Source organism: Aphelocoma coerulescens, chromosome 3 (assembly GCF_041296385.1).
Source record: "Aphelocoma coerulescens isolate FSJ_1873_10779 chromosome 3, UR_Acoe_1.0, whole genome shotgun sequence".
NCBI lineage: Eukaryota > Metazoa > Chordata > Aves > Passeriformes > Corvidae > Aphelocoma > Aphelocoma coerulescens.
Genome location: NC_091016.1, coordinates 13656240 through 13679505, shown reverse-complemented (window position 1 = coordinate 13679505; position 23266 = coordinate 13656240). Strand labels below are relative to the sequence as shown.

The following is a 23266-nucleotide window of genomic DNA, read 5'->3' as shown; positions in this document are numbered from 1 at the left end:
GCTCGCGGCCGGGTGGGCTCCCGGGCCCCGCCCACTTCCGGCGGCGGCGCGCGCGAGGGGCCCGCCGGGATGGGCGCGGGCCCCGCCCCCGCCGCGGGGGGAGGGGGTGGGCGGGGGCGCGCGCGGCACGCGGGTCCCCGCCCCCCCGCCCGCGGTGCCGCAGGACGAGGTGGGTTCGGCGCGGCCGCCGCCGGCACCGCCCGGCCCGGGCGCGGGGGGGGGGCCCCGCGGCGAGGCCCGGCCCGGGGCGGTGGTGGGACGGGGCCGCCCCCGGCCTGGAGGCCGCGCGGGGCGGGCGGAGCGCGGGGCGGCCGCGCCGGCCCGGCCCGGCCCGGCCTGTCCCGTCCCATCGCGTCCCGGAGCGGGGAGGAGCCGCGCCGGGAGCTCCCCGGGGAGGCGGGCGGCCCGGCCCGGCGGGGAGGGGAGGGGAGGGTCGGGGGTGGCGAAACCCGGGGCGCGGCGGGTCCGCCTCTTCCATTGATGAAATTTAAATTGCTCGGGGTTCGCCGCCCGCCCGCCGGCCCGGGAGGGACTGCTCGGCGGAGGGGCAGCGCGGCGGGCGGGCGGGAGCTCCCAGCGAGGCCGGGGTCGCCGCCTCTCCCGCCGCAGCCTCCGCAGGGGCGGCAGCCGCGCTCCGGCCCTTCGCTGCCCGCCGCGGGGCGGAACCCCCCGAGCGGGGCACTCTGTGTTTACCCAAGTGTTTATTTGTTAAAGCGCGAAAATGTCGGCTCTCGTGAAAGGTAAGCTGACGCGCTTTGTTTTTCTCGGCTCCTCCGCCGTGCGTACGCGGGGCTGCGCTGTGTTTTGGGTCCGCGCTCCCGGTGGCTCGGGGGTAGCAGCTGGGCTGCGATGTGCCCGGGCTGCCCCGGAGCCCTGTCCGTGATCCGGCGGCGGGGCCGGCCGGGCTCGGCTCTGCCCGGCCCGGTTCGGCTCTGCGGGCGCACGGTGGGACCGGGCGGCGGGGCTGCGCCCAGGGCTCTGCACGGACAGGGGCTGGGGGATCCTGCGGGACCTCGCCAGCACAAATCTGCCCTCTCCGCTAAGCCATCTGCTAAAGTTGCGGGAGGATGGATTCCGAGGTCGAACGTCTTCGCTTTTCTCTTTTTTTTTTTCTTTCTCTTCTTTTCTTCTTCTTTTTGGTGTTTGGAGGTTTTTTTGTTTTTGGTTTTTTGTTTTTGGTTTTTTTTTTGAGGCTTGAGTGTGTTTTGGCGTTTTCTGAGCCCGGTAGGCTCCGGCGCTCTCCTTTACTCTCCGCATGTGTGAGCGTTTGTGTGTACGTGGTCTGAGTTTCGGATTCCCTGCAAAACAGGGAACCAGCCCACAAGAGGTCATTTTGGGAAGAAAAATTACTTTGGTGCATTGCCGTTGCATTTTTCTTTCCCTGTTTTCCGATATTCCTAATGGTGCGGGTGTGCTTTTTGTGTAGGGTTCCTTAATATAAATCCACGCAGGCCTATCAACAAATGTAATGCTGCCTGCAGAAGGAGCACGAGTAGGTCGTTTGCTATACAAACTTGGGTGTTGCAGGCAACTGAAGGCCTTGGCAGCCTTTGGGAAATCACTGTCCCTCACACAGTGGATGTCCAGGACTGGACAATGCTGGCTGTGTAAAGGCATCACCTGTCTACAAATGTCCTGTGACACCTGGGCAGGAACCAGGCGGCTGGAGGAGGAAGGTGTTTCCAGCATGTTGCTCAACCAGCCACTCTGAAAGTTACCAAGATATGCCCATGTGAAGTTTATTAGGAAAATATATTGGCAATTGTTGTTTTAAAATGGAATTGGCTTATCTCAGACTACTGTTGAAGGTAGCCATCTTGCAGAGAAGTGCTGTTATTTCTGAAACTGGAAGGTATAGAAACCTATGTGAAGGTCATAATTGGTTTTTAAAATACTACCAGAGATTTGACAATCCTGAAAGCCTTTAAAAAAACCCCAAAAACCATCCGCTGTTTAGATACTCTTTTGTCAGGCCAGTAGTACTAAAACGTATTGTGATGTCAAGTGATATTTTAGCATGAGGATCCTCTGCTAAACCGGGAAATTCAGCTGTGTCTGACTGTAACACCTAAACTCCTGGTGTATGTGGCTGGCAAGAACAGCTTCCTGGGTTGCAAATTTCTCAGTTAGCTCAGGCTAACATGCTCATCCGTCAGGAAGAGTCAGAGCATAAAGATTTCACTTCACGTATGCTTCAGTCCAATGCGTGTTGGCAAATTTTGCCTCTAGTAGTAGGAAAATGTTTGTAGAGGCTGAGTGGGTATGTTCACTTCTAAAACTCAAAGTAGTATTCGTTAGCATTGTGCGTTATAGTGTGGGTATTTAAAGAGACTTTTATCCCTGCCAGAGATAAAAATTGCCTTGAACTTTAAGTGGAGCTGTTGGAAGTTAAGGCATTCACTCTGTACCCTGAGCACAGAGTTCAAGGGTAGAGCATTTAAAGTTTAGCTAAGTGTTGTAACTTACTGGCCACCTTTCTAGGTTTTTATGCATTAGTCTGGCTCTGAGGAGACCTAAATAATTTTCTGCTGTTGGTCTTTCTGTATACTTACTTGGATTGCAAAAGTAATCACAATTCATAACCCTCAGCCCAAGAGATTCCCTACTTTTTCATGAGAGCAGTTCTTGCTTGGCTTGTCCCACAACTCCCTCCTGTGCTGCCTCCTTGTACACTGAGTACCAAGGCAGTAAACTTCTCTTCTGAGTGGATTAATGAACAAAATTAATCTTAACATTTTCTCTGCTTTTAATGTAGAATAAGAGGAAGGACAGCAGAAAGGAAATAATGTGCAAGCCCCTAAGTAAGAGTTCTCCACTGTTCTGTTCTTGTGCAGTTTTCCTGAGGAGATCTGCCCCTTACATTGTTTCTGGTAGTGTACAAAGTCCTCCTTTCTATTAGCTTGCTCTGATATATCACATTTTGCTTTTTCACATGTCAGCTATAAAATTAGGCATCATAAACCTGCCAATACTTTTCCGTGTGCTGTGGCTCGTGCTGTGAGGGCAGGGGCCAGGTTAGCAGTCAGAGCAGAGCACAAAAGCATGTTAGAAATAACAGTGGGTGGGGGCAGGAGGGTTGGAATGAAATTCTCTATGCCTCAAACACCAGCATGAACTTGACTGAAGTGCCGTCCTGTCTCTGCTACTTGGGGCAACACTTTCTACCAAAGACGTTAAAGTAAGATACCCTGTGTGGTCATTTTTGCAAAGCCCAGTGTTCTCTGAAGTCTCAACTATTTAGTCATGCTCTTCTGGTCTGTGCTCATTTCCTGTGTGGGCAGGTCCCCAAAGTGTCTTCCACTACCTTATCCCACCCTTTTCTTACGTCTGATGAGTGTTCAAGAGCACTGGTTTCATGAAAGTGGGCTTAGACTGAAATATGAGGCACTGGTTGTGAAATAGCTTGGAAGAGGCATTTCTTTTTAAACATAATTTGGGATTTTATGGCCCTGTGTGTCCTTGGAAATATCTTCCTGCAATTATCCAGCACCCCAGCCTCCCATGTGATTTTTAGAGGCACAGTAACTACTTTTCATTACGGCTGTAGAAAATTTTAGTTGCCTTCAGGAAAGAACTGCTTTCAGATATGCAGTTGCACTGGCCTTTCAACTTCCTTATTGCTGCTAGGGTGAAAAGGGAAATCAATCTTCACCCAGGCTGTTAAATTCAGCTGTAGTTCGTGTTGAAGGACTGCAGTTGTCTTTCTGCCAGCCATAGGCTGAGATGTGTAATACCAGCTCCTTCCCAAAAACTGAGGGGCAGCAGGAACAACTGGTGCTGTGTTCACTCGTATCATGGACCGATACTGCTTTGGGGAGACACTAGAGAGTGCAGGCCAGGTCCTGGTGGTCATCCCTCAAGATACATGCTCAAAGCCTCTGCCTCACAGTGGCACATTAAGAGTAGAAGAGCTTTCACTTGCTGTTTCTCTTGACTCTTAGTTACAGTATTCACATTCTTACCTATGCAGAACAGATACTTTTCTTGCACCAGACATGTTTTTACAGACTCCAGCCGTATTCTTCCTCTCTCTTTCCCCAAAATAATAATAATTGGGCTAGCAGCACTAACAATGCTCTTCCCAAGCAACCGTGACCTGACACATTGGGTCTGGATGCGGCCAAGGGGTTGCAGTAGTTGTTAAATGGGAAGCCTAAATAGCCCCTGTTGCTGATGCAGGGTACGGCACTGGCAGCTTTGGCAGGCTGGGGTTCCGTAAGAGCTGTCCCATCCAGCTGCTGCTCTGCGTGCCTGATGTTGGAAGAAGCAACAGGTCTGCTTTGCTTTCCTGCGAGGATGTTGGTGATCAAATGTGTTTAGCATTTGCACATTCAGTGTGTGGAGAATTTAGAGTATTACAGAAAAAAACCCCAAACCCCTAAACTACGACATTGTCATATATTTGCTTTTATGATGCCTTTTTATCTCGATTTGTTTGTGATGTTACTTAGTCTCTAAGTGCTTTTTTTCTGGTAGATACAAGTCTTTTGGCTAATATGAGCACAACAAGCATTTCCTACTTACATGGCAGCCCGGGGAAGCTGGCTGTGCCTCCCTCAGCCCCAGTGTGCTCCACAGCACGGCTGAAGGTCTCTGCTGAGACTCGGGATTTGCAGAGTTCCTCAGAGATGTGTTGCATCACACTGGGAGGTTCAGATGTTTTACAGGCCGGCGAGCGGTGAGAAATGGCCACTGTTGTTGCTGTAACAGAAGTGGGCTATTATAACATGTTGCAGGGAGGATTAGAAACATATGAAAGCATCTCCTCGCAGTTGTTTCAGAATGCATCACCCCAAAGGGCAGGAATGAAAGGAGTATTTGTAGCAGTTTGGGATTAAGCATGAAGCTGGTACAGACCTCCTTGTTTTTCTGTAGGAAAAAGTGCTTCCTGGTGGAGAGCTGTCTGTGTTTTCACGCATTTGACCCGGAAAGATACGCCTAACAGGCTTTCAACTCTTACCTGCTTTTACTACTAAATGAAGCATTTGATTTAAAAAAGGACCTATTGTTCAGTGTACTGTTCATCTTGAGCTGGTGTTTTCCCGTGTTGCACCACACATACTATGTGCACTGCAGCACTTGTCTGTCTTTTTTTTTTTTTTTTTTTTTCCTCTCTCCCTCCCCTACCTGCAAAACAGTGCAGTCAGGAAAATGGCTTCTGTGGGCTTCAAAGCAAGGATTAGATACTGTCACTGAGGCTGAGGCTGTGGAATACTTTGCTTAGAAAAATAAAATAAAATCAAAATTGCATTGAAATGAACCATCTTTGGCTTTCTTGGACATTCTCAATAGAAGAGCCTTTTAATACATGTTCTCAGTAAGTAGACTTTAAATGCAGGTTCCTCTTCTAACAATGTTTTCTGTCAGTGTCGCTCCGTTCACTTGTAAAGTTCCCTCCTGTCCCTTTTTTGCACTAGTATTAAGGGTGTTTCTAAAATCCAGCTATATTTGGCAATACATCACTCTCTGTGTTGCAGGGAAGTGATCACTCAAGGGATTTAGCAGAAATTAAATTAACTGAGGTCTTCAGAGAACATACTCAGAATGTCTTTTGAGAATACACTCACTTCCAATGCTTTCTATTGGAAAATAGTCGTGTTCTCTCCCGGTTCTTTCTGCAGGGTGGACTTTATAGAATATTTGTGTATTTACTCTTTTTCACGTTTGTGGAGTTTATCACTTTCAAAAACAAAACAAATGCTGAAGTGATAGACAGCCCAATTTTCTAGGTTGCTTAGTAACTGAAATGCATGCTGTAGTGTGAAAATACTCCTGACAAAGTAAGGGAATGTTTACTGGAACAAACAGAAGATCCTGTGAAAGTGCACTGTATAAATAATTAAAGCATATGTTTTTATTTGCTTGTCGAACAGAAGGATACCTTCAGTCACAGTGTTCTACATAACTTTTCACTAAGAAAATTCTTCTTTTTCACGCTTCTACTTGCTAAAGTGTGTTGATGCAGTAGGATGTGACTTCTCTAGCAAAAAAGTGCAGTGCTGCAGATTTTCGGATACTTCGTGAGATGGACCATTGGCCCTTTGGGGTTCTTTTGAGTTTTGAAAGAAGGGCCATTATTCTTTGGGCCCAGTTTAAGATCTGTTCCCCAAGTAACTAGGAACAAAAACTTTTGATTCCTGGAATGCTAGTACGGTGATAAAACAAGACTAGATTTTGAGTTTATCAGTCTTCTTAAAGAAAATTGAAGGCTATTTGTAGTCTAAATGAGCTAGTTGTTTGGGGGTTTTTTTTCCTAATTTTTTTTTTTTTCTTAAATTCAAGATTTCAGCAAAGCAATGTCTCAAGCTGGCTCCTCACAGTTTCAGGAAGTCATTCGGCAAGAGCTGGAGTATTCAATGAAAGTAGAACTTGATAAGATACTTGCGACCGCACACTCAAATGAGATAGAGGTAAGGAGCACAGAGTGGGAGCTACTCAGAGCATGAGAAATGGGATGCAGCACATTGAGGCAAATCTCAGACAAGAAGATAAATCACAGATTTCCAGGTCTTTATTTTTGGGATGTGCTCTGATCCCGTGTGGAAGAGTAGCCTGGATACAATGTCAGTTAGGAGACTTTCAGTTCCCTCTAGACTGGGTGACAGAGTTAAGTGTTTAATCATCTTTAGTTATTAAAGGTTCTGTGTAATCTTCACTGGATTACAGAAAGGGAGGGTAAAGCTATTTTCTTAAATGTTGGGCCAAATAGTAATGATTGTGATTTTGACAAAAGACTTGTATAGGTATCCAAGTTGGTTTTGTACTCTTGAGTTGTAGTGAAAATGAGCTTTTGGTAACTTCTGGAATTTTACCTAAAGTTTAGCATGTCTGCTTCAGTGCTAATGAAATTACTCTCGTGAGTAGACTGTACCTCAATTTGTAGAAATGCTTCTGTGATTGAGCAGGTGTGCATTAAATACCAGCATTAACTAATGCATTTCTTTTTTGTAGCACACTAAAAAGGACCTGGAAGGATTTAAGAAGCTGTTTCATAGATTCCTACAAGAAAAGGGACCATCTGTGGACTGGGGGAAGATTCAAAGACCTCCAGAAGATTCTGTAAGTTGTGGTTAAGTGACAGTTTGTAAGGAATGTAAAACTGGTAATTGCTGCTTAAGTCAAATGATGTATTCACCCATCGAATGGGTCTATCTGCCATGGTTCTGTAAAACCATGTAGGACAACACTTTGGGTTCTAACTGAGAAATAATTATTTGTTGACATATGTTGTGTGTGTTCCTGAACATCAGGTTCTGCTTACCATATGTGTAACAGGGAAACAAAATGGGACAGATGCCACCTCACCATTTGGTACCTTCTCTGGAGTAAACTTGTGTTAGAGGGGAAGTGGGGGGGGACCCTTGTTGTTCCCATTTCCCTCCTGCCCATGGAACAGGGTTGCATGTCTCAGATGAGACTGTTTCCAGTGATCTTTATGTTTAATAATTTGAAAGGGACATATGGCAAGTGGGCTGGGTAATAGAGCTCATTTAGCAACTTCTGTAACCTGCAGCAGCTCAGAAAAAGTGAGGGATCTGAAACAAGGAGTTGACTGTGGGGGGTTATGGAGCCTGATTTTTCTAATGTTGTCTGTGTTGTTGTAACTTATAACCTGTAATTTGAGCTGCTGCTGAAAAAGCACTATGTATGTTTTCAGCACTGTTTAGTACTGAAATAAATACTTCCTATTAAACCTAACCTCATTTTATTGATTCATCAGTGGCCTTAGGCTGTCCTTTGACTCTTGTGTAACTAATGGTGTAGTTGTGCTACAGATTCTTGCTTTTCCCAGCGTAGTGATCTTGGCATATTGCAGGAGTTCTGTGGGCTCCCAGGCCTGTGGTTTCTCTGAGGCTCTCTGTGTGCCTCAATCGAGGCTCTGTTTCCCATGAAAGGCAGGCTGTCCAGTTACTTCCAGAACAGATGCAGGGCTGCTCTATAAAGCGTTGAAGAATGATGCTGTTTTAGAGCAAGTCTAGGGTTTTTCCAAGGTTGAGTGTTTTCTTTTAACTTCAAAAACTTGTGATGTGTCTCTTTTCTGTACTGTAACACTGAATGAAGTGTTGCTTTGGGGGAGAGAAGTCTGCCCTCAACGAAGAGGCCAGGGTGAGAAATTGGAGTTTTAGATAAGATGACTTACAAGGAAGGCTGAAGAAAAGGGGATTTCTTTCAGTGTAGGGGGGCTGAGACTTGGCGGGGGGGGGCAATAGGTCTTTTAAATATGTAAGAAGGTAGTTAGGACAATCAAAGGAATAAACTGTTCCCTGTGCCAAGAGAAGGCCTGGGATTAAATTACAGAAATTTGATGCAAGTGAATGGCTGCTTTGTGGAGAGGAAGAGCTGTTGTCTATTTTTCAAGTTTTGTGCACCTTCAGTGGAAAAACTTACAAGTTCTGTAAAGGCCTGAAGGTACCCAGGTAGGACATCTGGAGCAGATGTCAAACTGGGGGTTGTGGTAAGGCTCTGAAATAGACTGGGGGTTTATTCCCAGGCATGGGATATTCCCAGGCATGGCAAGCTGCTAAAAAAAGAACTAAGAGAAAGGTCTAACTTAAGGTCACAGAGGGCTGAATGGAGAAGGGCAGAGTTTGAAAGAGTATCTCTCTTTTTCCTTATGGCCTGTACTGCTCATTCTGATGTGTGGCCCTGTGCTATGTAGCAACTTTTGATGAGAGACAGAAAGGTAAGAATTCTGCAAAATCAGGTCACTTCTGGTCTGCTGAGATGCATACATGATCTGAAATGAAATTTTGTTTCCTACCATGAGCTCTAAATCAAGTAATCATGCTTGATAAGTGCCCCAGAAGAGAGCTAGGGCAAAGTATCTGCAAACAAACTTCCTTCCATGCCTTCTTCGTTGTGTAGTAAATACCCCTTTCTTTAGAGATACTTGGGCTTCCTGATCTGACAGGAGGTGGTTTAAGCACTTAGGAAAACTGAGAGCAAGGTTATTTGATTATTTTTTTCTTTTCTCCTTTTTGCTGACCGTAATAGTTCTGTCTCTCTATCCTGTTGTATCCACCCCTTCCTTTTTAATATGTCAGTCGTGTCAGGGACATACTCTGCAAAATGAAAGAGGTTTCACAGAAGACACATTTCAAGGGGCCTTCTCCCAAATTGTTCTTTGCTGAGGAGTGCCACATGTGGAATTATTAAATAAAAGCTGATTTCCTAAAGACCAGAATTTCAGACTTACTGGTCTAGCTAATATGGGTAAGAGCAGTATGAGCTTTTAGAAGGCGTAAAGGGGGATAACTTTTGAAGGGCTGCAGTACTGGGTTCTTTGGGACAGGTATCCATCTGTGAACGCATATTTTGTTTGAGTGCTTCTGCTCAGCTCCAAGTGAGTTTTCTTTTCTTAGCTGTAAAACCTCAGAGCATATTCTCCTCCTGTTCTTGTTAAAACAGCATGAAGGTTGGTATAGAAGACTTATTTTCTGGTAATCTTGCAAGTGATTTATAACTGCCTGTAGGGATGACCTTGTTTTTTGAGGTGGTGGGATGCTTGTATGCTGGAGAATTTCACACTACAAGGATCGTGGCCTAGAAAGCACCAAATTCTCTGCAGTGTGAGTTTATTTGCCTGTGATTGTTTTGGAGAATTGCTTTGCTGCTGGGAATTCTGGCAAGTATAATCTTCAGCTGATCCCTAGAAGAGCAAAAAGCATATGTTGAGGTATCTATGTGCCTGTGTGTGTATAAACACACAGACATACGTGTGTATCTGTAAACAGAGGCTCACAAAAAATCTGCTAGAGTGTAGGTTTGTTGCTTTCTTATTTATTTAGCAGCTTAAAAAAGTTCATGAATAGTTTATTGGATTTATAGGCTTTGTCTTTTAGGTGGGAAAGAGTGTTTCAGGCTTTTGCCCAGTGCCAAGGGACTGTGCTGTGCAGAAGCAGAATTTCTGTCAGACTTCTGCAGGTCATCTAATGAGTTATCTGTTGTATTTGTTCTCTTAATGTAGCTTCTGCTTCTTCCTGAAGACAAGTAAAAGCTCCTGTCAGTAAATTGAAACACAAATTATTGCTCTGTATTATTCCTCTGTTTTTCTCTGCAATGGGAGATTTCATCCCTGACCTCCATGTTTTCAGTGTAACAACTTATACTGATGACAGTAACAGAAGATTGAACCCATTTCACACTATATTGGTAAACCTCTGACTTGTTTTTTCCTTCCAGATGCTTTGCTTTCATATGTCCAAAGGCTTACAGTGATAGCTCGCATAGTTAGGACCCATTACTGTTACAGTCTCCAGAGAAGAAAGCACACTGAGAGTGCCAGTTAACAGGGAGAGGAGGTAAAGAATGTGGACATGGCAAGTGTAACTTAATCCCCTCGATGTAGATTACAGCGATCTGTTTGTTTGAATTGGAAGCAATAGCAAAGTCCTGCTGGGAGGCCTCTGAGAGAACTGCAGTGATCAAGTTAACCTCAGAACAGCAATGCAAAGCCTCATCTGGGATGTAAAGAGAGCATCCAAAGCAATGTGAGTGTGAAAGGAGGTTGTCTATTAGAGCCTTTGTTTTTTTCTTCCCCAGTGGTTGGAGTCTTGTCTGCAGCTCAGGTTGTCACCTCAGTGAACTATATCATGAAGGAAAAGAATGAATGTTACGCCCTTACTCAAAAGCAAAACATCTTCCTAATCTTCAACTCTGGAAACAGGTTTTAAGGGTTCATAGAATCATAGAATGGTTTGGAAGGGACCTTAAAAATCTTGTTCCAACCCCCTGCCATGGGCAGGGACACCTTCCACTAGACCAAATTGCTCCAAGCCCTGTCCAACCTGGCCTTGAACACCTCCAGGGATGGGGCAGCCACAGCTTCTCTGGCTGACCTGTTCCCCTGCTTTACCACCCTCAGAGTAAAGAACTTCTTTCTAAGATCTGATATAAATTTCTTCTCTTGTAGTTTGAAACTATTCCCCTTGTCCTCTCCCTATCAGCCTGTGTAAGAAGTCTCTCTTCCTCTGTAAGCCCCATATGGTGCTGGAAGGTCTCTGCAAAGCCTCTTCTCCAGGCTGACCACCCCCAGCCCTCTCACCCTGACCTCACAGGAGGGGTGCTCTCTCTCTGATCACCTTCATGGCTCTCCTCTGCACTGCTCTAACGGGTCCACAGATTTCCTGTGCTGAGGACTCTAGATCTGGGTGCAGCACTGCAGGTGGGGTCTCAGGAGAGCAGAGACTTCTTCCTTTGGTGCTATTCCTAGAACTGTCCCTTGGTGCTGAGTAAATATTTCCTTGAACTGTAAGTACATGTTAACTAATAGGGGCGTCCTCCTTTCCGGTCTACCCATGATGACAGCCCTGATGCTCATTTTGTCTGTCTCTGACAAACTCTTGCAAGCCTCCTTGCAGTAGGAGTAGGCCTCTGGAATCTGTTAGTCAAACTCCCAACGTTGCCTCATTCAGACTGTTCCGAGAAATCACTTCTGTGACGTTGGCTGCAAAACAAAAGAAGCTGCATATGTCAGAACAGTCCCAAACCAGGGCTGCCAGATGTGTCTCAAGCAAGTAACACTGCAGCCATACATCTGTAAGACATGTCATTCCTGCCCCTGTTTTTTCCTGAAGAATTTCCCCATCAGCACTTACTTGTCAAGCCCACTGTTCCAAACCCTTAGAGCAAGAATTTATTACTGTGGAGCACTTCTCCAGTTATGTGTATGCTTGTAGGTGATGAGGTAGTTTTGCATATTAGTGCCTGCACATGGCTGGAACTGTTGGATTGACAGCACTGGCATCCAGCAGTCCTGGTGCTGCAATGTTCCTGCTGGAACTTGACTTTTTGACATTTGTTATTCTCTGAATTAAAGACCCTTCAAGCCCTTCCCAAGGCTTTATTGCCAAGCTAATGTTTCCAATGCCTGTGCCAGAAGAAACTGAAATATTTAGTGAGGCTGAGTCATAGATTTTGTGTTGTAAACTGGTGCAATATCCAGTGAACTGAGCCCTTGGTGGAACTGTTTCCTTCTTCAGGACTGAGCTTTCTGCAAAGCGGGTTTCAGGCACAATAGTGAAAGCATGAAAAGGTAGTTGGCACTTTAGCAAAAGCAAATGATTTTTGAGGCAGTTTGGCCCTGAACTGAGTGTCAGACCTTCTGCTCTTTGTGAGTGATGCAAGAAGAACATAGTGAGACTTGAAAGTTGAGACCATTTTTTTGGATGTTCAGACAGTGTCAGAACATCATGGATGTGACTCACATCCCACCCAGCTAAAGCTCAAGACGAAATGTTTTTAATCCATGTACAGTCTAATGCAGGATGTTATTGACCTTGGAGTGGATGGCAGGCAGTAAATCTGGGTGTAAATCTCTGCAGGTCCTGCTGGTAGCAGAATGTTCATTGAGTTTCCTGATGGACCTTCAAGACATTAAACCCAGGATTTATCATCTCGTTGTTAATGAGAGAGCAGTTGTTTTTCAGGGTGTTTCGGCCTGAATGCAATCTCTGTTGCTGACAAAGCACAGCAAGAGTCCGCTTTTTGTGCACTTCTGTTCCTGAGAAGTTCCTGGAACTCTGGGAGGAAGCTCCTGCCTATGTCCTCATGAAATGGCAGTGGCTGTATTGCTGCTTTCTCTCCAAGCCACAAGAACTCCACATGGGGTCATCTTATCTTGAAATACATCCTATAAGCTTTCCAGATCCCATAGGAAATTCCGCGAATTTCCCTAATGTGAGGGATCTGCCCTAATTGCTGCCAGTGGTGTCCTGGAATGCTGGAATTGCACAAGCTGTCCTCTCTACCCCCCCACATCCCAGTAAGAAATAGGACTCTTGTTCCAGTGCAGTGTGAATTTCCATTTGAACCCCAGCCCTTGCCCAAAGCAAACACAACTCTGAAAACTACTCTGTATGTATTTGTTTTTGGAAACCAGCTGTGGATCTTACACACCCCTTATCAGAATTAAAATCATTTTCTAGCAGCTAGAATGCTACAGCACTGGAACACCAGGGCTTTCCTTCAAAAGAAAATCTCTAGAAGGGCAGGCTAAAGGATAATGGTATTGATTCTGCTCTAACAGTTTTGGCATGATTCTTACTGTGTGTGGCATTGTAACCATTATTTCTTTGACTTAGGTGCTTTGAATTTGGGGACAGCAGTACCTAATGCGAGGCACACTGTCATTATGAGCCTGATTTTGCTCTCCATCACTAGCCCCACAGGTAGCCCAGACTCTGTTCTTAAACTTGTAGGAAACAGCTGTCAGTGAGGTAGAAGACTTCCTGTAAGGTTTATTGTGAGCTGGATGAACACATCCTGAAAACAGCAGAGTAACAACTAGGAACTTTCCTCCACTCTGTATCATGCTGTCGGGAGAAATGAATTGTATCAGAATGGTGGTTAGAATAAGAATCAGTTTAGACTGAGTTAAAGAACCAACATTTTGCCAGGAATGTTGCCTTTGACAACCTCAGAGCTAAAAAAAACCAAAAGAAAATCTATGAGTTTAAAGTTTAAGCTGCTCAGAGAAGGAAAGTTCTATGCCTTGCATGTAGAGCCTGGTTCTTACATTGTGGCCTGACTGAAGGTGGGGAGGGACCATCTTATGGGGCAGCAAGTTAGATGGCTCCCAAGGAAACCCCCTCCCCTTCTGCAGGGCAGGAACAGGGTTGTGACAAGTGGCATAACTGGCCTGACTTCTCCTCTGAATGAAGCTAATGGTGACTGGTGTCACAAAGTCTCTAGAACCTCCTGAGAAAAGAGGTTATTGTAGAAACAAACCAGGTTATTTGTATCATAACAAATCAATTATTGTAGACTCATTTTGCAGATGTTCTTTAGTGTCATAAGGCATGTGAATAATTGTGGGCTTTATTGCCAGATTTTAAGTTTTGAAAGTTTTTAGGAGAAAGCAATTTCTTTCTGCGTATCTGACTGCTGGTTTTTTTGGGTTCTTTTTTTTGTTCGTTTGTTTTTCCAGATCCAGCCCTATGAGAAGATCAAGGCCAGAGGCCTGCCTGATAACATTGCTTCTGTCTTGAACAAGCTGGTGGTTGTGAAGCTCAATGGTGGCTTGGGCACAAGCATGGGCTGTAAAGGCCCCAAGAGCCTCATCGGGGTGCGGAACGAGAACACCTTCCTGGACCTGACTGTGCAGCAGATTGAGGTAACCTTTGATGAGCTTTTCTCGCTACGTTGGAGGAAGCAACACACACTGAGCTGCTCCTGCATGACTTGTTAAGAGGGATCAAGTGGAGGCTTGCCAAAAGGAAGAGGAGAGGGAGACGAGGTCTGGTCACAGTGCCGGGGTGAAGCAGAGAATTCCTTTGGGAAGAATAGACACGAAAGGGATGGTGCAGTCAGCGACTGAACTCTGTGTCCCCTAAATGTGTTAGCACAAGTGTGATCCAACCTGTGCACACCAGCCCTGGATGGGGGGATTGTGTCCAGGAACACAAGCAGTCACACTGTAGAGCTTGTCTGGCCTGGGTAACTCCTGGGCTTGTTTCTGACTCCTCCAGCTGCAAGTTCATCTTTTCAAAAAAGGGGTTTTTTTAATGTGCATTAGAACAAAGCTTTTCACAGCAGCTCCAAGTTCCTTGATGAATTTAAACTCTTGTGCTGGAAGAGATTGCTGGCATTTTCCTCTGAAGAAAGAAGAGCAAAAGAAAATAACAGCTGCTGGTGTTGGGAGAGTACATTTCAGCTTATGTTTTTAATGCTGAATGTTCATCTTACAGCAGATAATGAAGACATTTATTAGAGTAGGAAGTGGGGTGTGCCTGGCCCATGGTTTCTGGAGTGCCAATAATTTTTGCCTCAGTGTGGTGATGTTTGGAGTGACTCTCCCATGTGTGCTAGATGGTTCTATGGAAAACTCAAATTTAAATCCAACTGATGCAGCCCTTTCTCCAAAGCATCACTGTGGAAGTCTCTGACTCCACCAAAGTGTAATGATCCCAAATGCTCCAGCAGACAAGGGTGAGCTGATACACAAAGCTTAAACCTCACTCAAGTGTCTTTTTTTTTCCCCCCTTGCACATTCTATTTTTGGTGGAACACTGCTATGATCTCTGATTTTTTTGCCTTTGGATGTGGGAATACTCTTGTGTATTTCAGGTCCATTCCCAAACAATTAACATGGTGATGTTTCATTTATTATGTGCTCTTGATACAACTGTCCATCTCTCAGCCTGCCAAGAAGGCTTGGAAGTGCTTCCTGTGCAGAGACAGTGTGGAAATGTCACCTTGACAGGCTGCAATAATTTGATGGAAAACATGCCTTTTGTAATCATAAGTAGCTGAAACTTAAAATGATCATGTTGTGGCATCATGGTTTCAGATTTTAGATCTCAAGGCAGGTTTAAAAATGAAGATTCACTAATTAAAGATAGATTAATTAATGTGGGTCTTATCTTTACTACTAACAGGGGTTTATTTTCCTTTACCTGATAGATTATCCTTTCTGTCAGCTAAGTGCATCTCTTTTTTTCTCTCACGCATTCATTATTTCCAGTCTGTTTTACCTAATTTCTTTCTCCCAAAATCTCAGGTGTCAGGAGTTAAAGCTAATAATACATGCTGAATTTACCATTTATTTCCCATCTCAGCATTTAAACAAATCCTACAACACCGATGTCCCTCTGGTTCTCATGAATTCCTTCAACACAGACGACGACACAAAGAAAATCCTGCAGAAATACAGTCACAGCCGTGTGAAGATATATACTTTTAATCAAAGCAGGTATCAAAAGACTTCTCCACTTGGGGTAGGAAGAAAAACTAGCTTGTTTCTCCATATTCCAAATGGGGTGGACTTCAGTTTGAGGTGCTGGGGTAGCAACAGTGTCTCCTGTACCTGTGTTCGGTCTCTTTTGGGCCTCGTGGAGAGACTGAAACATCAGGGTCTTTGGCAGAGTCAAGGGCAATGTATTAAAATTGAGGAGGGAGAGGGGGTCTGTGGGCCCCAGTTTCTAAGGAATGTACAAATAGTGATGTACTGGATGCTGGCCACTTGATTCCTGAATTTGCTTTTAGTGTCCTTGGGCTCTGGAGGGAGACAGACCACAGTTCTTTGTGAAGAACAAACTCTAATCCAGTTGGCTGCTGGGGTCAGAGGTGTGTTTGATATGCTCTGAACCTGCCTGTCAGAAGAAAGTTGGTTTGCAGTGTGGTCTGAGAACTGTGGCTTTAAATCCCTGAGTTAGATAGATTGCATTCTGTAGCTTCTCAGTGACAGCTCAGAATTTGGATGGGTCTTCCAGTTCAGAGTACTCAGGAAAAGCACACCTCCAAAAACCCATGGAGTTGCACCTTTACTGTAGCATTTTTTTCTTTGTGCTAGTCTGACACTGGTGAGAATGTAACAAGACCCATTGTCCTCACAGGTATCCCAGAATTAACAAGGAAACTCTGCTGCCAATAGCCAAGGATGTCTCTTACTCAGGAGAGAACACGGAGTGCTGGTACCCTCCAGGCCATGGAGACATCTACGCCAGCTTCTACAACTCTGGTCTGCTGGACAACCTCATTGCAGAGGGGAAGGAATATATTTTTGTGTCCAATATAGATAATTTGGGTGCCACTGTGGACCTTTACATTCTTAACCATCTTATGAACCCACCCAATGGAAAACGCTGTGAGTTCGTCATGGAAGTCACAAACAAAACCCGGGCAGATGTGAAGGTAAAGGGAGAGGGGTGAGAGTCTGTGTGTTGGTGGCCATCTCCAGCCTCCTCTGAATCCCTGGATTCAGACATGCTCCAGTCCCCTCATAGCTATTTTAGGCACCTTTTAACACATCAGCTGGGATCTAATTTGAGATGCACAAAATCAGCAAATTTAGGAAGTTCTAATTGATGGAACAGATTTGATCTGTGTTCTGGGCAGCAGCAGACAAGGACAGTCTGGGCTGGGCTGGAAGCAGGAAGATTTGTGCAGGGTGCCGGTCACAACCTCTGCACCTCCTCCAAAAACTCTCACATGCACAGGGGCAGAAGCTTCAGCTGGGTCTCACAGCAAACTGCCTAAGCCACTTCCCAACCCTGCATTGCACAGCTCTGTGTGGCACAGCTGCCCATCTGCTCTTACCCTAACCCCTGGCTTTGTGCAAAGTCCAGGAGTGACATTTCTCAGAGGTTTATGACATGTATCAAATACTTGTAGCCTGCAGTAATTTGTCCTGCAATTGTGCTCTGCCTCTCTTCTTTCATATGTGAGAATGTGGATTTGGATTTTCTCTGTATTCATTAGGGAAGCTCTGACTTAGCCCTACAAAAGCCCAGCAATGCACTCTAAGAGTACTTAGATTTAATTTAGCTTTTGCTCTATCATCTAACAAAGTCCTGCTGATGGTGATTTTTGATAACAGCAGCATTTGCAAGAATTTCTAACAACTTTCATTAAAGGCATTAACTGTCTCGGAGAGCTGAAATATGATCGTTGGATGGTCCTGACTGTACTTATTTAAACATGCTCCTCTATAATTAGTAACCTGGTAGCTGGTTACTAAAAACAAGAAATGTGTTTTCTCTGGGTTTCTCTGGCCAACAGACCAGTGCATCTGCCTGTGTTGAGGATTTTTCTGGCTTCTCATGAACAGGGCTGAAAACCTCTCATTTGCCTCTTGCAGGGTGGCACGCTGACGCAGTACGAGAATAAGCTGAGGCTGGTGGAGATAGCTCAGGTCCCAAAAGCACATGTGGATGAATTCAAGTCTGTGTCAAAATTCAAAATATTCAATACCAACAATTTGTGGATTGCTCTGTCTGCAATTAAAAGGCTGCAAGAGAAAAATGCCATTGACATGGAGATCATTGTTAACCCAAAGGTAATCAGCTGGCAGGGGTTTCGAGGACACTGACCCAAACAAACTGTTTGTTTCTGCGTGGGTAACAGGCACTGCTGCTTCACAGAGCCCGTCTGGGGGTGAGGGCAGAGCCCTGACTGATGCTGGGCTCCAGTTCTGAGTGCCAGGACCTACTCCATGTGTTACCTGGGTTTTCTGTTCCAGACTCTGGATGGAGGCTTGAATGTTATCCAGCTGGAGACTGCAGTTGGTGCTGCTATCAAGAGTTTTGAGAACTCTCTGGGGATAAACGTACCTCGAAGTCGTTTCCTGCCTGTGAAGACCACCTCGGATCTCTTGCTCGTGATGTCGAATTTGTACAGCCTTAATGCAGGGTCTCTAACGATGAGCGAGAAGCGCGAATTCCCAACAGTGCCTCTTGTCAAACTGGGAAGCTCCTTCACAAAGGTAAACTCCTGTCATGACACCTGGTGTTCACCTCTTTGAATAAAGATACAGTTCATAGCAATAAATTACTGGAAAGCGAGGTTTGCTTTATCTACCTCTGCCCACCTGGGCCTTCCCTTTTGCTCTTTGTAAAGGCTGTGAGAATACAAATATTTACTGTGCATGTTGGGTGCTCCTGTACCCCTCAGCTGAGCAATGGGAGGTGGGGCTGGCTGTGTGTGCTCCCCAGAGCTCGCCCAGCGCAGGCGGGCAGCCCCCCTGCTGTTCCTCACACTTGTTTCTGAAAGAAATCACAATTACAAAGTAGCAACTTTTGTATTGATTCAGATGCAGGGTATAGGAAAGGCTCCTGAAGAGTATTCAAGAGGCCCTCATGGTTGTCTTAATCCACAGATGGCTTTAAAACTGTCTCTATTATTTCCTCTTTCCAAAAGGTTCAAGATTACCTGCGGAGGTTTGAAAGTATTCCAGATATGCTGGAGCTGGATCATCTCACAGTTTCAGGTGATGTTACATTTGGGAAGAATGTTTCATTAAAGGTGAGTGTGCAGTGGGGATGCTGCTGCAATAAACATGACTGATCTCTGCTTCTTGGCAATTGATCCTGAGGATCAATTGCATTGAATTGATCCTGAATTGATCCTCTGCCTGTACACAGAGGCCATAGGAGCACTCCTGGGAATTGGGTAACTGGCCCAAAGATGGCAGAGGCCATGGCTGGACAGTGACCCTTGTGGTGGTGTGCAAGATGTTGCTGCCAGAGCTGCTGCTCCGTGCAGGCCCAGGCAGAGAGGAGGTTTATTTATGAACCTTGAAAGCACCACAGACCTCACATCTCTGCTCAAACACTGCTGCCACCTCTGTCCTTTGGCTCAGTCCCACCTCCCTTCCCAGGCTGGCCTTACCACCCCTTTTCGGGCCCTTTTGCATCATTTTGGGGTTCTCAATGTATTAGTAAATTGATAGAGCTGAGCAAGTTAGTTTCTCCCTCAAATTCTTCCTTAGGATCTTGTCAGTCCTACCAGCACCTGCTGTTCTCTAGGGCAATGCAGCAGGTGCCAGGGTTGAAAGGTGGGGCTGCAATCACCTGGCACAGGCTTGGGCTCCGGGCTCTGAGCTGGCCCTCTGTCCTCCTGTTCAGCTGGAACAGGGGCATTTCCGGGACACACCCGGGGAGGGGGGTAACATTTTTCCACCTCAAGGCAAGCAGACATGACAAGAGCCCTTTAGAGCAAGCATGCCTTCAAAGAAGTTACCAGTTCTGCTTGTAGGCTGATGGGATCTAGTATGGTAATGATAAAGGTTCCAGTGATGCTTGTTTAAAACCTTTGTTCTGGGGGGGGAACCCCCAAATGTCCATGCAGAAACAATACAACTAAATGCATTCAGGCTCTGGCTGTGGTACAGCTGACACATGCCTGCTCCTCCAGACAAGCTCTTCCCTCCTTCCACGTCAACAGGTAACAGGTTTCTGAACTCTTGCTTTCTTTTCTGTAACCCCAGGGAACAGTCATCATCATTGCAAACCATGGTGACAGGATTGACATCCCAGCTGGAGCTCTACTAGAGAACAAAATCGTATCTGGCAACCTACGGATCCTGGACCACTGAGTCCAGGAGAGGGCACGGTCAGGGCTGGGGCTGCTGTGCCAAACCAGCCTCGTCGTGGAAGAACCTTTTAAGCATTAGAAGTCTAAGTACACAGAGGGCCTATGCTTTGTCATCTTCACAGTACCCTGCAGTATTAATTTAAAATTAATTTCTCTTGCTTATCTTTAAGCAGCCACATAAGCACCATGGATGTGCGTAAGTAATGCTTCAGTCCTTAAAGAGATTCTGTAACTCAGTTAATATAACCTTGAAGTGCAATACTGTTTGTCTTGCGGGAAGATGGACAGATCTTCTTTGATAAGAAGTTCAGAGGCTTGCCTCGACCATTCAGTAGTTTTGAATTGCTTGTAACTGCAGAAATAAAGCTGTGAAGCAATACATGTGGGACAACACGGTTGGCAACTCCTGTGACGTTTTAGGAAGGCACAGTTGAAAACCAAAAGTTTCACTACTGCTAAACAGGCTCTTAAAACCCTGTATTTCATGTGCTCACAACCTGTAGCCCTTTTCAACCCCCCCCAAACTACAAGTGGGATGTCCTATCCCAGTTGTATGTCGAGGTACTGGGGTAAGGCTGTCAATACCTCCATTTCCGTATCGTGAGAGTGGGAATCATCCGTGTTCCAAACTTGCCCAAAGAATCCAATACTTGAGAAAAATGCCTCAGTAGCCACGTGTGGTGTTTGCTTTCTCACATCCCATTAAGACTGGATCTCCTGTTAATATCTTAATCCTTGATCTGCCCTCTTTTTTCAATAAATGGATCACGTTGACTACACCTATGTTCATATTGTCACAGCCATGTATGTTAATTTATCTTCTCTTAAGTTTCTAAATTTGTACAGGAATCGAAATCCCTGTCCTGATCACTATTGATTTCTTAATGTTTCTCTTGTATTTACATGCAGACAACTTTATTTTATAAGCTTAGTATAACACTGGTATGTATCATTAAAGAAGTTGGTCTTTAAAAACAACTGTGATTGTAGAGCTTTATTTTGACTGACAATTAATGACACGTGTTATGCTACCAGGTCAGCATGCCTGGCTGAGGGCACCACAGGCACACACACACTGCAGCAGAGACCATTCCATCAGACATGATCATCTCAGGGTTAGGCACTCGACCAGGGTCAGGTACAGAGGGGTGAGGTGAGGTGAGAAACACAGGCACTTGTACTGGCTATTGGCAGCCTCCAGTCTGTTAAAGATAGTATTAAAAACTCTGAAATACATTGATTGCAGCTGCACTCTCCTTAATGATGCAGCCTTTTATAAGCAGCCTAAAAACCTGAACATTCTTCCTGCCCTATTCTTTATGGCCCTGTCCTTCCCCACTGGCTGGGGCCATGGGCAGCTGGAGGTGGCCATCCCTACACAGCAGCCTTTCTCCCACCTTCCAGTTCCCCCAGAAGCCCCAGTGTTACCCTGTCACTGACAATGAGGGTCAGGTCACTCCTCTATCCCACAGGGAATGGCGTTGAGGAACTGGCCTTTGCTTAGAAAATCTTATCTTCAGATTTTAGGTCATGAGAAATCCCCTGGAACAGGATTGCTCCCTAACAAAGCTGAATCCTATATGTGAGCAATCAAAAGACATTTATTTATATAAAGTTCTGTAAAAAAATAAATTTTAGAACAGCATAGTTTCATAGAGAAAAACATTTTCTACAGAGTTCCAACTGCAAGATTTTTATATTGTACCATCATTAAATAAGGTGGGACACCATGTGAATTTCATTGCACTAGAAGAAATGCAAAGCATCTTTTTAATATAAAGATATACAGAGCATTCTAGACAACTACAGCTGTGTTACAGCTATGTGTTCTTTTGGATTTGGTCCAAAGAAACCTGAGTCTGTTTCCAGAGAGAATGAAAAAACATTGCACAGACAGCTGATCACTTGTTTCTTGCTGAAGGACACTGGAAGGATCTCTCCCTGCAGCACCCTCTGAGTCTAAGCTCCCCCGACTGTCAATCCTGCCCTTCTGGGGCTCTGGGCTCAAGTATTCACCTCACCGTCGTCACGCTGCTTAGAAGAAAGTCAGTCTGTTCTCAGAGCCAAGTGACTGCTCCCAGTGGATTATCACCTCTTCTGCTCCCAGATTTCAGCCATGTTTAGATCTAAGTTGTTAAGGCCTTTCAGAGCTTGAAGGTTTCCAGTGTAAAAAGCCACATCTGAAGTAACCAGCCTGCAGTGAAACACACAAGATTAGAATCTGACCCCATCCCATCCACCTGGAGTGCCTGGACAAGCAGACAGGGTTTGTTGAGGACTTTGGCACACAATTGCTACAATACATGTTCAAATCCTATGCCTGGATTAGATATTTTAAGTATCAGTTCAAAACTCAATGCTATGGATGTGGTTTATTTTACAGCAGTGATCATCCATAACAGGATTACTGCTGGGTGTAAAACTAGTTCTAGGGAAGGGAGATCAAACCATGAGTTCAGAAAACTCAGCAGGAATTAGGCATTTAAAACTTCTATTCTCTTGCTGTAATCCCAGGCTTATCTAGACTTAAACCCCCAATTCCATTACAACTAAGAATATTAATTACTGCAACATTAACTTCTGTATTCTAGAAGGTAATGATTCTATGATTCTAAGGTTCATGTAAAAAGCAACTGAACAGCGCAACAGCTGTGTTGTTTGTAACAGTTTATATAGACTTAAAATCCCTCAGACACTGTTGAAACAGGTCAGGGATCATGATGCTTCTTGCTAGGAACAGAAGCTGTATTTACATGGTAAAAAAATTAACCAGGCTTCACAGACCTGGATTTTTACTATTATTACAGAAACAAGCAGTTTAAACAGAATGAGGACCAGAAAACCATGTTAAGAACCTGGTGAGTGAAGAGTGCTGGAACAGCAGCAAGTGCCATCCAGGGGCTGATGTTCCCCTTCTCAAGTAGCCCCAGCTCCCTGAGAGCTGTGTCTGAAGTAAGAAACTGCTGCCATCAGACAGTCCTGGGCCAGCTGAGACCTCCTGACTGCTGGGAAACACCCCCAGCACATCACCAGGAACACCTGCCCCAACCCTCCTAATCCAAAAGGGATCCAGGCCCCCTATCCACCAAGGACACAACAAAACCAACAGTGCAGGATGAAGGCAGCACAGCACTGTGTTTGGGATTGGATATCCCAGTGAGAGACACCCTGAGCACATCCAGGGGCTCTCACATCAGCTGGGGCTGCAGTGGATACTTCACGAGCTTGGTTACAAACACCTTTCCAAGTACCAAAGGCAATGGGAAGTCACCTTGTGAGCACACCGCAGGTACAGAGAACCAGTTCAGATAAACTCTTGCAACAAAGTACAAGGAATGGAATGCACATAAGCAGGAGAAGCAACAATAAATTGGAAAGTAACAGCATTTTAATTCCAGGGACATTTGAAACATTATCAACTTTCTTCTCTGACTTCTGCAACCTAAGACAATCT

At 45.3% G+C, this 23266-nt stretch overlaps 2 protein-coding genes across 4 annotated transcripts in view; one reads left to right on the top strand and one right to left on the bottom strand.

Moving 5' to 3' along the window:
• Nucleotides 1–504: 504 nt before the first annotated feature.
• Nucleotides 505–20790, top strand: UGP2 (UDP-glucose pyrophosphorylase 2). Its single transcript, XM_069009097.1, has 10 exons — nucleotides 505–740; nucleotides 6283–6410; nucleotides 6952–7059; nucleotides 13928–14113; nucleotides 15558–15691; nucleotides 16335–16632; nucleotides 17579–17776; nucleotides 17960–18202; nucleotides 18637–18741; nucleotides 19706–20790. The coding sequence occupies exons 1-10, from the start codon at nucleotides 722–724 to the stop codon at nucleotides 19811–19813; spliced, it is 1527 nt and encodes a 508-aa protein (XP_068865198.1). The 5' UTR covers nucleotides 505–721; the 3' UTR covers nucleotides 19814–20790.
• Nucleotides 20791–21544: 754 nt separating this feature from the next.
• Nucleotides 21545–23266, bottom strand: part of VPS54 (VPS54 subunit of GARP complex) — a 46661-nt gene continuing 44939 nt past the window's right edge. For all 3 annotated transcript variants that reach the window (XM_069009093.1, XM_069009095.1, XM_069009096.1), the window contains one exon: nucleotides 21545–22006. In XM_069009093.1, coding sequence (XP_068865194.1) covers nucleotides 21901–22006 — 106 coding nt within the window. In that variant the 3' untranslated portion in view covers nucleotides 21545–21900. The remainder of the gene's footprint in view (nucleotides 22007–23266) is intronic.